The sequence below is a fragment of the Lampetra planeri genome, chromosome 5, assembly GCF_965212315.1.
Source record: "Lampetra planeri chromosome 5, kcLamPlan1.2.h2, whole genome shotgun sequence".
Lineage (NCBI taxonomy): Eukaryota > Metazoa > Chordata > Hyperoartia > Petromyzontiformes > Petromyzontidae > Lampetra > Lampetra planeri.
The window spans coordinates 5,110,829-5,124,627 of NC_136111.1; the positions used below are offsets into that span (position 1 = coordinate 5,110,829).

Consider the following 13,799-nt stretch of genomic DNA (forward strand, 5'->3'; position numbering starts at 1 on the left):
CTGTGCGCTAATGCACGCGCCTACAAATACTGTGGCCCTGTGGCTGCTGCGGCAAGGAACAAAATGCGTATTGTGTGCAGGGGGCGTCATTTCTCACTCGGTATTTTCCGGGTCACCGGTAAACCGGGCGAAGTAGGCACGTGACGGGAGAGATATAGCTGTAGCGAGAGAGGGATATGATGGATGTGGCGTGCCTGGCGTGGAAATATTTTTCAGTGTCGGTGACCCGGACAGATCCCGGATCGTAAGCACTCATTACGGTTTCACGAGCCCAGACCGAGTCTTTCACTTCCCCCGGGTAGCACCTGAGGTGGCATGACTTGTGGTTCCAAGTTTGCTCTTTATTAGGATTGTACATCAATTGGTACGACTAAAGTTTTGCAACCTTAGGAGGTACCGATGTCTGCGCCAGCCCATGGATGACGAATGTGAAACAGGGGGCTGCTGCCTCATCACAGCAGCGACGGATGTCAACGGCGTCTGGGAGGGAAGGGGATTTGTCACGAGTGGCATCGACTGTGAGGGGCCGGCCTGGTTCCGTCCTCTACCTAAAATCGCCCTCACCCCCCCCGCCCCCGATTTACCTGCCAGGGCGCCCATGGTGCTGAGCGCCGAGTTGCCCCCAAGGCCCTGCAGCCCGGCCAGCGAGCCCATGGAGCCCACACCGGAGCTGGAGGAGCTGGAGGAGCTGCCACCTGGAGCGCGTGACAGCCGTGCACACGCACACACACGCACCGACACACACACACGCACACACACGCACACACACGCGCACACACACGCACCGACACACACACGCACCGACACACACACGCACCAACGCACACACACGCACCGACACACACACGCACCAACACACACACACGCACACACACGCACCGACACACAAACACGCACCGATACACACACGCACCAACACACACACACGCACACACACGCACCGACACACAAACACGCACCGATACACACACGCACCAACACACACACACGCACACACACGCACCGACACACACACGCACCAACACACACACACGCACACACACACACCGACACACACACGCACCGACACACACACGCACCAACACACACACGCACACACACGCACCGACACACAAACACGCACCGATACACACGCACCGACACACACACACACACGCACGCACACCTCCGATTAACGCGGTTGGCTACGTACGGTGCGAAAGAAGTTCAACGTACATACACATATGCCACCGTGCATGTATCCGCGTGTACCACTAATTACGCGTATCCATCTGCTCCCACTTGGGTGCGTCCTCCTTATGCGTGTGCCCACTATGTACATGGGGAGCGGCGGTGCAGTGGTTGACGCACTGTGCTACGAACACGGCCATTCAACGCACGTACATGCGCATGTACAGAGCGCACCCTCTGATGAAACTTGGTAGACCGTGAGATGTAAAGCGTTCAGGTTGATTGTTGGTTCGGCATGATGATGATAAAAACTAAGATTAGGCTTTGACCCTTTCTGGCAATAACGCGGGTGTTGAGGTGTTCAAACATCGAGTCTGCATCAACAACACACACTTGTGGCAAAACATGCAAAACAAACGCGCTCCGATAATCATATCTGCATTGTCTTTGAAACTGATTCAGCACTCGCAGATGCACTCCACTGACTTGCGGTTTGTCACCTCCTTATCACACTTCTTTTGCTACGACTACTCCAGTGACTGTTCCCATGTGCTTCACTCACTGATTGCTCCACCAATGTTGTCAACTCGGTCTACCAGACTAACTGTTTTGTCTCATTCGTCACACTGTGTTCATCCACTCAACACCCTGCAGGTCACAACAACAACAACAACACACTCACTCATTCACCCACTCACTCACCCACCCACCGACCCACTCACCCACCCACCCACCGACCCACTCACCACCACAATGCAGGTCACAACAACACACTCACTCATCCACTCACTCACTCACTCACGCACCCACCCACCCACCCACCACCACACTGCAGGTCCCAACGCTTCTGTTTCTGCTTCAATCTTCGCACTGCTCAACATTTGAATTCCCTCGTATCGTCTCCTTACAATAACCTTGCTCAATTAAAAAAATGTGTCTACCTACAGCACCTTCAATCGTGCTATTTGTTGCTGGCTGCTTGGCATTTCGGGATTGTGGATCCGTGCTCAGCAACCGTAAAAGTGCTGCAAGCAATCATCTGTGTGCGGTAGATATATATACACACACACACACCCCCACCATACAAAGACAAAGATCCCCCGTGTAGCCTTAACATACTGTTGGGGCAAGTGCTGTTGTCGAGCACCTATGAAGGCCGCTACATACTACACACACACACACAATCCAATGGAAACGAACTACATTAAATGTTGTAACAACTTAAACAAGGCGAGGTGTGCACAGTGCCGTCTGGCGAGGGACTGTTAACGCCAGGTAAATGGCGATCACAGTAGCCGGCACTGGCGACGCTGCGTGGTAGGGCACACCGCACAGAGCGCTCGTTTTAATCTAGCCCGATGTGCAACAGCCAGCCAGGCCAGTTGCACACATCACTCGCCCCCAGTGTTGCGCTTGAGCAGAAATAATCCCAGGGCAGGAAGCTCATCTCGGGACGAATGAGATCTCTACGCCATTGCTCCGCACACAAAGTCACAAACGCGGGTGTGAGTGTGCACGGGCCAAAAAATAATGAGAAATAAAAAGTTCGGACGTACAGGCTTGCTGGGGCGATTGCCGTACAAAGGCCACCACACAGACGGTGCTGACCAGCGATACCTTCAGCCGTTGTTTGTCCCCACCGCTGTGAATTTTGACACTTCATCAGCGACTCATTTCAAACCGAGTCGGTTCCAATTGGGGGAGGCCCCGGTGAGTTTCAGATACGGATTTTCCAAGGTATTGCATGCGGCAATGTTCGTAAACCCTGCTCTCTGTCAATACAGCGCAGTGCGTGAACTGGCGTGTCACCTCCCATCAAGCTTGCACACACACAAACGCACACACACACACGTAAAAAAGTCAAAGTTTCCCCGTATAATAGGCTATTGGGGCAAATGTTGTTAGTCAGCACCTATGAAGGCCGGCACACCACGTGGGGTGGGTGGGCAACACCGTGCCCGGCCGCCTTTGTCTCCCTCATGGCGATGTTTACACATCGCACCAGGTACTCATTTGAGGCCGAGTCGACCTAGGAGAGGCCCAGGACCGGTTCAGATAATCGTCACCGGTATTGGCCGTGAGCGTGACAGGAGCCCGGGTCGCCGGGTTCGTAGCGCAGCGTGGCGCTACCCGCTACACTACCGCTCCCATATGCACACAGGCACGCGGAAGACCAAAGACACCCCCACTCCCATGGTGCACTCTGTGCATACACACAAAAGGACAGACGCATTACCAACGAAACAAAAAAAGCAGGCCACACGCGGGGTCTGGGGGGGGGGGGGCCGGGGGGGGGGGGGACGCTGCGTTGAAAATATTCACTCACAATCAAAGGACTCGCTCACGCAGAATTTATGCATCCTTAGCCATCGAGCCGAGCGCCGGGGCTTCTGAGCTGTGTGCACCACCGCCGCCAGCGCGTCGTGCCAAGCCCTACCACACCGTGCCACTCTCCCGGTGTCAAATCCACCGCAGTGTCACTGCTGCCTCAGTGTTTCGGAGCAAACCACCGCTGTGGGACTCGTCTCACCGGGACCCATTGGTGCTGAGTGTGGGGCAGACCTGGGCCCAATTAGCATCATATTCAGGTTTAGCGTTGCGATACATAAGGCACCCTTTGCACACAGATATTACACCTGCGTACAGAAATATGAGTCGATAATACAGGGTGCTTCAAAGAACACTTAAATGGGACGATCGTTTTTAATGGAAAAGGAACGCATAATACACTGTAGCTTGATAACCATTGTAATGTTAATAGCTTTAAAAAGTCAAAGAGTCTCCCACTTGTTCGCCATCGTTGTCAACACGTGCCTGGAATCTTCTCCAGGTGGTCTCCAGAGGCCTCATTTCTCGTGGTGTTGTTGCAAATTCTCAGAAGTGTTACATCTTTTTTTTTTCAGCACCCGGTATGCTGAGTGCGTTTCTTACCGGCACCTCCGAGAGCGCCGAGGCCACCCGTGGACGAGCCGAGTCCGCCGCCCGAGGACCCCGAGCCGGGAGACTGTGACGCAGCTGCTGCTGCCAAAGCCAAGAGGTTCTGCAGCTGAATGGCGTTGAGACCTTAATGCAGAGCCAGAGACAAAGATACCCCCGTATGGCCTTAGCAGACTGTTGGGGCAATCGCTGTTGGAGAGCACCTATGAAGGCTGGCACGGCAACACGAGGGGGCGGGTGGGCGGCACCACGCTCGGCCGCCTTTGTCTCCCGAGTGCTGATGTTTACACACTGCACCAGGTACTTGTTTTGAGGCTGAGTCGACCTAGGGAAGGCCCAGGACGAATACAGATAATCGTCACCGTTGTTGGCCGTGAGCGGGAATCGAACCCTGGTCACCGGGTTCGTAGCGCAGCGCGCTAACCGTTACGCTACCGCTCCCCACAAGACTTTAGTGCGCGCAAACAAACACACGGATTGCTCATGTAATGGTTGAGTATGTTGCGGAAAGTTTTATATGGCACTCAATAGGGACGAAGAACACGCCAGAACCATTGGATAATTTTAGCTGGGTCTGTCTGGGTCAGCGACCCGGGAAACATTTCCGCAACCGGCACACCACAAATAAGCATACCTCTCGCTCTGGCTGCGGTTACGAGATGTGTAGGGACACACACACACACAAATATTCACACGTAGACATGCGCGCACAGATACCGATACACACACACACAGCGACCTGGAAAATATTCAGTGAGAAACATGGCCAGAGTCGTGCATGCCTGACTGGCTTTACTGGCTATGATGATGTTTACTGGGTATTCAATTTAGGCCGAGGTGACGCATTCGAGGCTCAGATGGGGTTCAGATACCATTTGCCAGCGGTGTTGTGCAAGGCCATGAATGATTGCAAGGATCACAAGACTGGATCGTGTCACAAATGAAGATGTGATGGAGAAGGGAAAGAGAGCTGCATGTTCTCACGCAATCTAACGGGACGTTGACTCCTCAGATGGCGACGTTGTGAGAATCGAGGGACACCACCGGGAGAAGAAAGGTCACGAACGAGGAGGCACTCGGGTGGAGACAGAGAGGCGGACAAAGACAAAGAGAGGTTTGAAACTGTGAACCAGAATGTGAAGGGATGTGGAATGGATGTGGAAATGGCCCAGGACAGGAGCGAGTGGACAGAGAAAGGAAGAACCCACTCAAGAGAGGGGACGGATGCCAGGTGAAAAAAAACGAAGTTAGCTCTGTGCCCTAAACGTCAACATGCATAATGGGGGGGGAGATGGATTGGTCGTGCAGTTGTTTGTGTGACGTGCTTTGCATCTAGCCGACCAGTGACAGAATCCCGGCCATGGGCTAGCATCGGTGGTCATGGGCTAGCATCGGTGGCGAGTGATATCTGAACCGATCCTGGGCCCTCCACCTTCGCCGACCTGCGCTGACCAGAGCAGTGAGGTCCAACAGACCCCCACCACCAACACACGGCATGGGGGAGGCACTCATCCAGCGGCGTATCGACAAAATGGCTGTAAATAATTAAATATTTATAATAATGAATTGTTAATTCCAATAATTATTGTGCAGGGAATCTCATTGACAATTTTCTTGTATTAAAAAAAAACTCAAATGTTACCACCGTAGAATCTCGCTTATCAACCGATACACTCGACTGCGATGCGAGACGTCCCTCCAAACGACTCTGCCACCATACGAATGTCAACGTGGCCTTCGGACCTGATAACAGCTGGCTCGGTGCTTCTGACAACCGTTGGTATGAGCAATAGATCCCTGCAAGCTGCGAACGCTGCGTCAGTGCTCCAACAGCTTAAGCCTGCGTATGCGCCCATGCTCTTGCATCAATGTATTTATTGTTTACGGCGGCTGGGCAGAGCTTAGCGGTTTGTGTGCTTGATACAGAGCCAGTTTTGCAGAGTCAAACATTTTCATTCCTGATCGCAGCCGCAGGGTTATTTTGGCAGGAGCCGGTGTCGCCCCAGCGTGTCGTCCGCTGTATCAGACGGCGTGAAAACAGACCTTCACGTGCTTCAATCCTAGACCAAGTCCCGACTGCAGAAATGAACCTAAATTAGCAAGCGCAGTCATCTCGACTTCATAGGTTGCGATGTAAGCGCATGATCTGCCAAGTTTAATACCGTCTGTTAGTCCCTTTGCTGATCATACGCAGGCCTCCGCGAGCCGTCGCCATCTGACACAGTCACGTGATCTAAAAAACCCATCGACCAGCCGCACACGAGCTGGCTCCATCGCTCCACCTCCGAGGCGGGCAACGAGTCAGACACCATCCCTCCTTTGGCTCCCACTCCGTCGACAGTCTTAACCACCAGGCCATCGTGCCATCTACAGCGACGTGTGTCCCGTCCCAAGCTCACTAACGTTTCTCACTTGGGGCATGTTCTATAATCCAAGTATGAACCTCTCCACGTTTTTTTGAACACTTTTCGGATTTTTTTCTCTTTTTTCTGTAGAGTACATGTAGAGTAGAACTCCTGCTAGCGCGTAGCGCCTATGAAGGCCGTCATGGCACACGAGGGGGTGGTCGGCCAGCGCCACGCCCGGCCGCCTTTGTACTCATTTGAGGTTGAGTCGACTTACGGAAGGCCCTGAACTAGTTCAGATGATCGTCACTGATGTTGACTGTGAGAAGGAATCGAACCCGGATCGCTGGGTTCGTAACGCAGTGCGGTAACCGCCTGCACTACCACTCCTCACGACATTTGAGTCTGACACGCAAACACACGTACGTTTGTGGATATGCCAATTACTAAATATCCAAGTGGCTTTTGTGTAAGTTCACACGAGGGCCGAAGTGGGCACTCCGCGAGCTGCAGAAATAGAACGTTGAAATCGTAGACGGGGCCGCAGACCCTGAGGCTCATGCAAGCTGCTACTGGGCATTTGCTAAGTTTCTGCCCTCGTGCAACGACAGCAGAAGTGAGAGAGACAAACAAATGGGGCAACGAGCAGTGGCAGGGAGTAAGGCAAATGAGCAGTGTCGAGTTTCGTACAGTGGAGCAGGTTGCCACGATTGGAAGCACAGTTGCTGCATCAGCCAGTCAAACGTGCTATCCAAAAAAACCTGAATAGGTGGCATAACCATGCTGCTAATGAGCCTCTGCCATGTCACGTGGCCTCACAGTGCACCTATCCTGACATCGCTTAAGTATGTATGCATGCTGAACTTATTTCGCACCGTACATAACCAACCGTGCTAATTGTGTGTGTGTGATTCCCCGCTCACCGGCCATCTGCTGGAGGCTCCCGTAGGCTCCCAGATTTCCTGTAGCGGCTGCCTGCAGAAGCTGCAGGTAAAGCTGAGTGCGCACAGAGAGGGAAGGCAGCGGGCGAGACAGGGAAGGGATAAGATTTAGTGACTGGATGCTGGTATTCAGGATTCTGGGAGTGTGTGTATGTTGAACTTCTTTTGCACCGTACATAGCCAACCATGTTTATCGGACAACTAAGCACAAAAAGCAGTTCTAAAGAAATGAGTTTTCAATGTATATTTAAAAGTGCATAGCTCCAGTGGCTTCCTAATATTGGAAGGAAGAGCGTTCCAGACGGCCGCAGAAGCGCATCTGAAAGCGCGCGATGCAGTGACCGTCTTTGTTCGATGTGCGTGTGTGGTGGTTTTATTTCTGAAACATAGAGACAGAGGGACTCTCTCACAGCATGCATGACCCAAAGCTATTAAAAAAATAAAACAAGAACGGGCATATTCCAGGTGTGTTCATTTTACGCAAAAAAACTACAACTGAAAAATTACACTTGCTTTGCCGCATATGAAAAATCAATTAAAATTTTCACTGGGTTATAAATAATAACATCCATGAGAGCCTACGAGCTTGACGGCGGCCATTGACGTCAAACGTACATGTCCCCTTAAGTGAACTCAGATGAAAATACTCAATCGGGGAAGGACGTGGCAACGTCGCTGCACACACTGCGTGAGACGACAACAGACTGCGTGCAACGTAGCTGCTGTCGTCGTGTGCAGCCTTGGCGCTGCAAGAATGGCGCGAACGCCAAAGCATTCTCATTGTTACCCAGGCCCAAACACGGCGTGTTGGCTTCGGAGACGGAAGGATATGGGCCGCAATTACGGTGGGATTTGGCCACAGTCGATTCAAGCGGAGCTCGCCTGACCTCTCGTCTCCGTCCTGGCGGATTGCAAGATCGCGATGTCGCATTTGGAAGTTCCGATCTCGTCTGGCATTGTGAAGCTGTGGTTTAAATATTTTATTTTATCACAATCTTCCTTGTACATGAACATAAGAAAGTTGGAATGAGGAGCAATGTCGTTGTTTTGGGCACGGAAGAAGCTTCAGCGTGTATTTGTTTAGATGAGTAAATATGTCAAGTCCAAGACTCAATAGAAAACGGCAAGTTGTCCTGTGATGCGAGTCCGTGGACCGGGAATTCCACACACTCAACCAAATTCGTACAATAAATGAAAATGTATGAATAAGGGGCGACGTTTTGGGCAAATGGCCATTCTTCACGGCACACAGAGAGGCCACTCTTAGCCACCCACCTCTCTTGCCCCCCCCGCGTGCTGTGAAGAAGGAGCATTGTCCCCAAAGAACGTCGCCTAGTGAATACTTTGTCTTTTTTGTAAGGCAGCGTTAAATTGACGAATGCGTCGAGTTCTCTGCTATTCGTCCTAGTGCGCCGCCGACGCCGCCGCGATTATCGCCGAATGCATTTGTGTACGCAAATCGGGGTTCGCGGAAACATTCACCTAAGAGCTCGTGGCAGAGTGTGGCTGTAGAATGTCCCCCGGGGGGGGGGGGGGGGTGGGGGGCTACAGGGGTTCATGGATTATAGGATGACAAACGAGATGAGTTTCACTTGGCGCGTTTTAATTTACTTCAAAAGGTCTTAAATCATCAATAGTTTTCAAGTTTAGTGCTACGGCGTTCCAGTATTTCGACAGAACAGCTGCTGAACCATCAATCTGCCAATATCACTCTTCAAAGTTGGCACTGCATATAATGACGCACATCTGCACGCGTGTGTCCGTGCACCCCTGTGTGTGCGTGCGTGCGTACCGAATGTCCCTGTATGCAAAGCGTCTGCGTGCCTCGCTCCCTGCACACAACTTCTTTCTCTTGAGGCCTCTGCCCGAAAGAAGGTCCTCGGCTCAACTCCCTAGATCCTGAACTGATACCGAGCTCCTCATTCCCAACATCCTTCCTTTCGGGAACGTCCGTCCCTCTCGCTTTCACAACTGAGAATGTCCCCGATCCACGTCCTCCGCATTTTGCCTACATCGGTTTTACAGCACACAAACTGGATTCAGATTACAGTCTCAATCTGACCGTATCTCAACACGCCACGCGCCAGGCTGGGGCGCATTTATTTCACAAAGAGGGGACGGCCGTTCACCGGCGGAGGAACAGGGGAGGGGGGCCTTGAGCCTGGGGAATTGAACAGGGGCAGGGAGGTCGACCAAACAGGGACGGCAGTTGGTCGCGCGCCCACTCACCGCCAGGTACTGCGGTGCCAGTGCACCCATGCCGGCCATGCCACCCCAGGCGTTGAGTTGCTGCATCTGCTGCGAGATCTGCTGCTGCAGCCTTTTGTGCTCCTTGTCCTTCTGCGTGTCGGCGAACTTGACGACGAGCGGTGCCGAGCAGCCCTGCGTGGAAGTGGAGGGCCATTACGACGAGGCCGGCGGAAAATGACCAGGCAATGACGTAATTTGGCCATGTAAATGACCAGGCAATGACGTCATTTGACCAGGTAAATGACCAGGCAATGACGTCATTTGCGGGGGGGTAGAACGTCTCGCGTTGCAGTCGAGCGTTTGGGTTGCTAAGCGAGATATGATTATGGTAATCATGATTGATAAAATTTATAATAAAATACGAGAAAATGTACGTGATTCCCAGCACAATAATAATTGGAATGAAGCAATGAATTATTCTTAATATTTTATTATTTACAGGCATTTTGTCGATCCGCCATTGGATGGATGCCTCACCCATGCCGTGTGTTAGTGTTGGTGGTCTGTTTGACCTCACTGCGCTGGTCAGTGCAGGTTGGCGAAGGCGGAGGGCCTCAGGATCGGTTCAGATATCACTCGCCACCCTTGTTAGCACGTGGCCGGGAATCCGTCGCGACTAGATTGGCATTTGAAATGCATTTCGACAGAATGATTCTGCATCCTCGACTGGCCTCGGAGAGTGACCAACGCAGGAGTAAGAAAACGGCTGCATGTAGAAGAAGACCTGATGATGCAGGCCTGGACCGCAGTGGGACACTGGAACGGTGGAGATGAGGAGTGCGTGTAAGGCGCTTTGAAATGCCGATGCAAAGCATCCCTATAAACGCCAATGCTCCACCTTACCCAATAAACACGGGCACTATTTTAATTAACACGCGACCATCAATGGCGGTTTTCAGTATGCGTATGCACGAAAGGTTGAACTTCTGTCGCACCGTACGTAGCCAAGCGTGCTAATCGGAGGTGCGGGAAGCTAAGCAGGCATTTTGGGCCCGGATACCGCTTGGAAGGGTGGATATACGTGGTGGGCCGGTGTACGAGACCATTATTCTCCCACATCTATGCTCCCCATCTTTATGAATCCATAATCGCCAGCATGGCTAAGCGCTGTCAAATAACCCCCGCGGTTGTACGACAACAGAGGTTTCACTCAACTTAAAAGAGACAACTACGGCCTTGAAAGTGCCGAGGCGTGGCAAGACGTTGATGGGATGTGGGGAGACTTTGGACGTGCACGGAGGTCAGGTCACATTGAGAGGAATTGAGGAGGCCGAGAGAACTCATGGTGTCGTGTCAGACTTGGAGACCGAACGTGTTTAATAATAATCGTGAATTTTATAATGCGCCAGATCTTTCACACAAGTCAACAACTCAGAGGCGTGTAGCCAAAGCCAGGGCTGCTCGAAAGGCTGACCCAACAGTTAGGCCTTTAGATGTTTCTTGAAAGTCAGAGTGCATTTATGTTGCCGATGTGCAAAGGGATAAGAGAGTTCCACACCGAGGGGCGACAGCAGAGAACGGACGTGAGGCTGTAACAGTTGGAGAACTTGGTGTCTAAAGCAGATTTTGAGTGACGCTGCGTAAGGTTCTACCGCGAGCCTTCAGTGCAAGGTGAGAGTAGCGAGGGTGTGGTGTGGTGGGGGACCGGTGGTGAAGGCGCGATGACAAAGGCAGGCGATTTTATACTTTATTTTGCATCGGGAGGTCTACGTGTGGAGCATTCGGGGAGTTTTATTGGGGAAGGATTTAAAGAAGTTTGGCGAGGGGTTAGAGGGCCAGGTAGACAGATTGTGGGGGCGTGATGAGGTCTAGGAATCTGTCAGGGAGGGTTTTTTGACGAGTGCTCTTTGCGGGTTTGGGGAGTGCCGGCGAGGTCACGGATATCGGTTGTAGAGCCGTCGCTTTACTCACCTCCATGGTCTGGGATTGGTGCATCGCCTTGATGGCATTCAACGCCATGGCTCTCGTGGAAAACGTTACAAAAGCACAACCTGGACGGACACGAAACAAATAACGACAACAACAGCAGCAATGACAATTACAATGAGGTGGCGTCCTAACTACGCCCGCGCCTCAAGACGCCGGACAGATGCAGCGGAACACGTTTTGAGCGCAAACGTCGGCACGAAAACAACCGCCAGTGACAATGTGGGGATGGAGATCGCCACCATCGCCGACTTGCACACCGCGCTCTTATTTTACACGAACATGAACCACATCGTCATAGTCCGGTTACGTGAAGGTGGTATTTTAGTGTATCACGCAGAGACTGAGCCGCTGCGTGTGAGAAACCCACGTGCGAGGGCGCGTGACTTTCCGAACGATCTCCACAGCTGTCAATCGGAAACCTCGACACTTGAGAGGCGCCGGTCCGAGGGAAGAAAGTTCAAGGACGTCTCTAAACTCTCGCTGTCTCTATAAACCCATCACCTAATCTCTAAATCCCTCACCAATAGGTTCCCTCGCCCGGCATGGCTCTATCAAAATTACCTCCGGCCCTTCTCTCCGGACCGTGTGTCTTTGCAAGGAAGGAAATTGACAGAGAGGCAAAACCACGAACCTACGCCCCCCCGCCCCGCCCCCCCCCCCCGCCTCCCCGGCGTCGTGCAGCATAACCTGCTACCAACACTCCGCTTTCCCGGAGTCCGGTGCAAAAAAAAAAAAATCGCTGCCCTCCACCGAAGCGAAGAAGCCGACCCGGCGGTGTCACCTGCCACGAGCGAGCCGCTAACTCTCCTGACGCCACCCTCGCTCGGAGGAGCGCTTGCCTGAGTCCAGCCACCCCCCCCCCCACGCCAACCCCCCACGCCCCCCCCCACGCCCCCCCCACGCCCCCCCCACGCCCCCCCCCACGCCCCCCCTCCCAACCCCCCCACGCCCCCGCTTAAACCAATCCAGCATCTCGTGGCCTATTCTGGCAATGCGATGGGCTGCCTGACAAAACATTTTGTCTCTGTGCCTCTGCGCGCAAGCAGCACGCCTCCCGCATGAGCAACCCCGGTGCCTTGGGGAGGGGAAGTCACTATTCTTTGGGTCTTCTGGTAAAGTCACGTAGATAAGTTCAAAGAAAATAACAAAAAATTACAAAAACTACGACGTTTAGATCGCGACACAAGCGGTCGTCAGCGGTCGTCATCAGGCGAGACCAGGAGAGATGACGACCGCTTGTGTTGCGATCGAAACGTCGTAGTTTAAAAAATAAAGTCTCGTTATTTTCTTTGAACCTATTTACGCGACTTTACCGAAAGACCCAAAGGATATGAATTCCTCCAGTCATGAAAGCTTTAAGTCAAGGGGAAGTGAAGCTTTCGTGACTGCAAGGATTCATATTCTTAGGTTTTTTCGGTAAAGTCACGTAGGTAAAAAATGTAAAATTTAAATTAATAAAAGTAAAATTAAAATAAAATCACGATGTATCTTACTTGATACAGTGCTGTGACGGTTCCACCTGAAGACGGAGGCTTGTGTTGCCTCCGAAACATCGTGATTTTTATTTTATTTTACTTTTATTAATTTTAATTTTAATTTTTTACCTACGTGACTTTACCGAAAAAACCTAAGAATATCAAGGGGACGTCACCGTTTACCGATGCGACCGCGGTGGCGTTGTTGAAGCGCCGCCGACCCTTCCAGCGCGCCCGGAAACGTCGTCCGGAGCTCCTCGCCGAATTACTCCCAAGCTCGAGGTAGTTTACACTTGGCCACAAAAATCTGCACGGAACCATTGACCCTGATCTGTCAATCAAAGTAAATGATCCCCCCCCCCTCCACTCACTCACCCACCTAGCACCGCTGCCTGACGTTGGTCCCTCTTTGGCCGCACTCGAGAGAATCGATGCCCTCGGGGGGATCTCCCCCACATGTCATTGGGTCCACTGCTGCAATAAACACCGCTGAAGCGCGCTGACGAAACACACCTGGGATTTGTAGTGTCGAAATGTAACCGTTGCCTCAAGGGACTCGGTGTACGCAACGGTGGTAACTGGGCACCCTGGTGAAAGTTGGTCATGCCTACTTTTTAGTTTTGCAAAGGGAAAGGGGCGGGCGGTCACAGGCAGTGGAAAAAGAGGAATCTCCTGAGCCTGGACTTGAACAGGGGCAGAGAGCTGTACTATGGAAGTAAATTGAAAGGGGAAGGCCCTTGGCCTGGAGCTGA

The 13,799-nt window shown here is 52.3% G+C and overlaps 1 protein-coding gene across 1 annotated transcript in view; it reads right to left on the bottom strand.

Annotated features, from left to right (window-relative positions):
- The window catches only part of LOC144718719 (CUGBP Elav-like family member 1), a 78,111-nt gene that overhangs the window by 10,880 nt on the left and 53,432 nt on the right, over window positions 1-13,799 (bottom strand). Inside the window, exons 6-10 of the mRNA XM_078594195.1 lie at window positions 11,555-11,634; window positions 9,623-9,775; window positions 7,376-7,448; window positions 4,102-4,233; window positions 585-695 (exon numbers count right to left, since the gene is read on the bottom strand). Coding sequence (XP_078450321.1) covers window positions 585-695; window positions 4,102-4,233; window positions 7,376-7,448; window positions 9,623-9,775; window positions 11,555-11,634 — 549 coding nt within the window. The remainder of the gene's footprint in view (window positions 1-584; window positions 696-4,101; window positions 4,234-7,375; window positions 7,449-9,622; window positions 9,776-11,554; window positions 11,635-13,799) is intronic.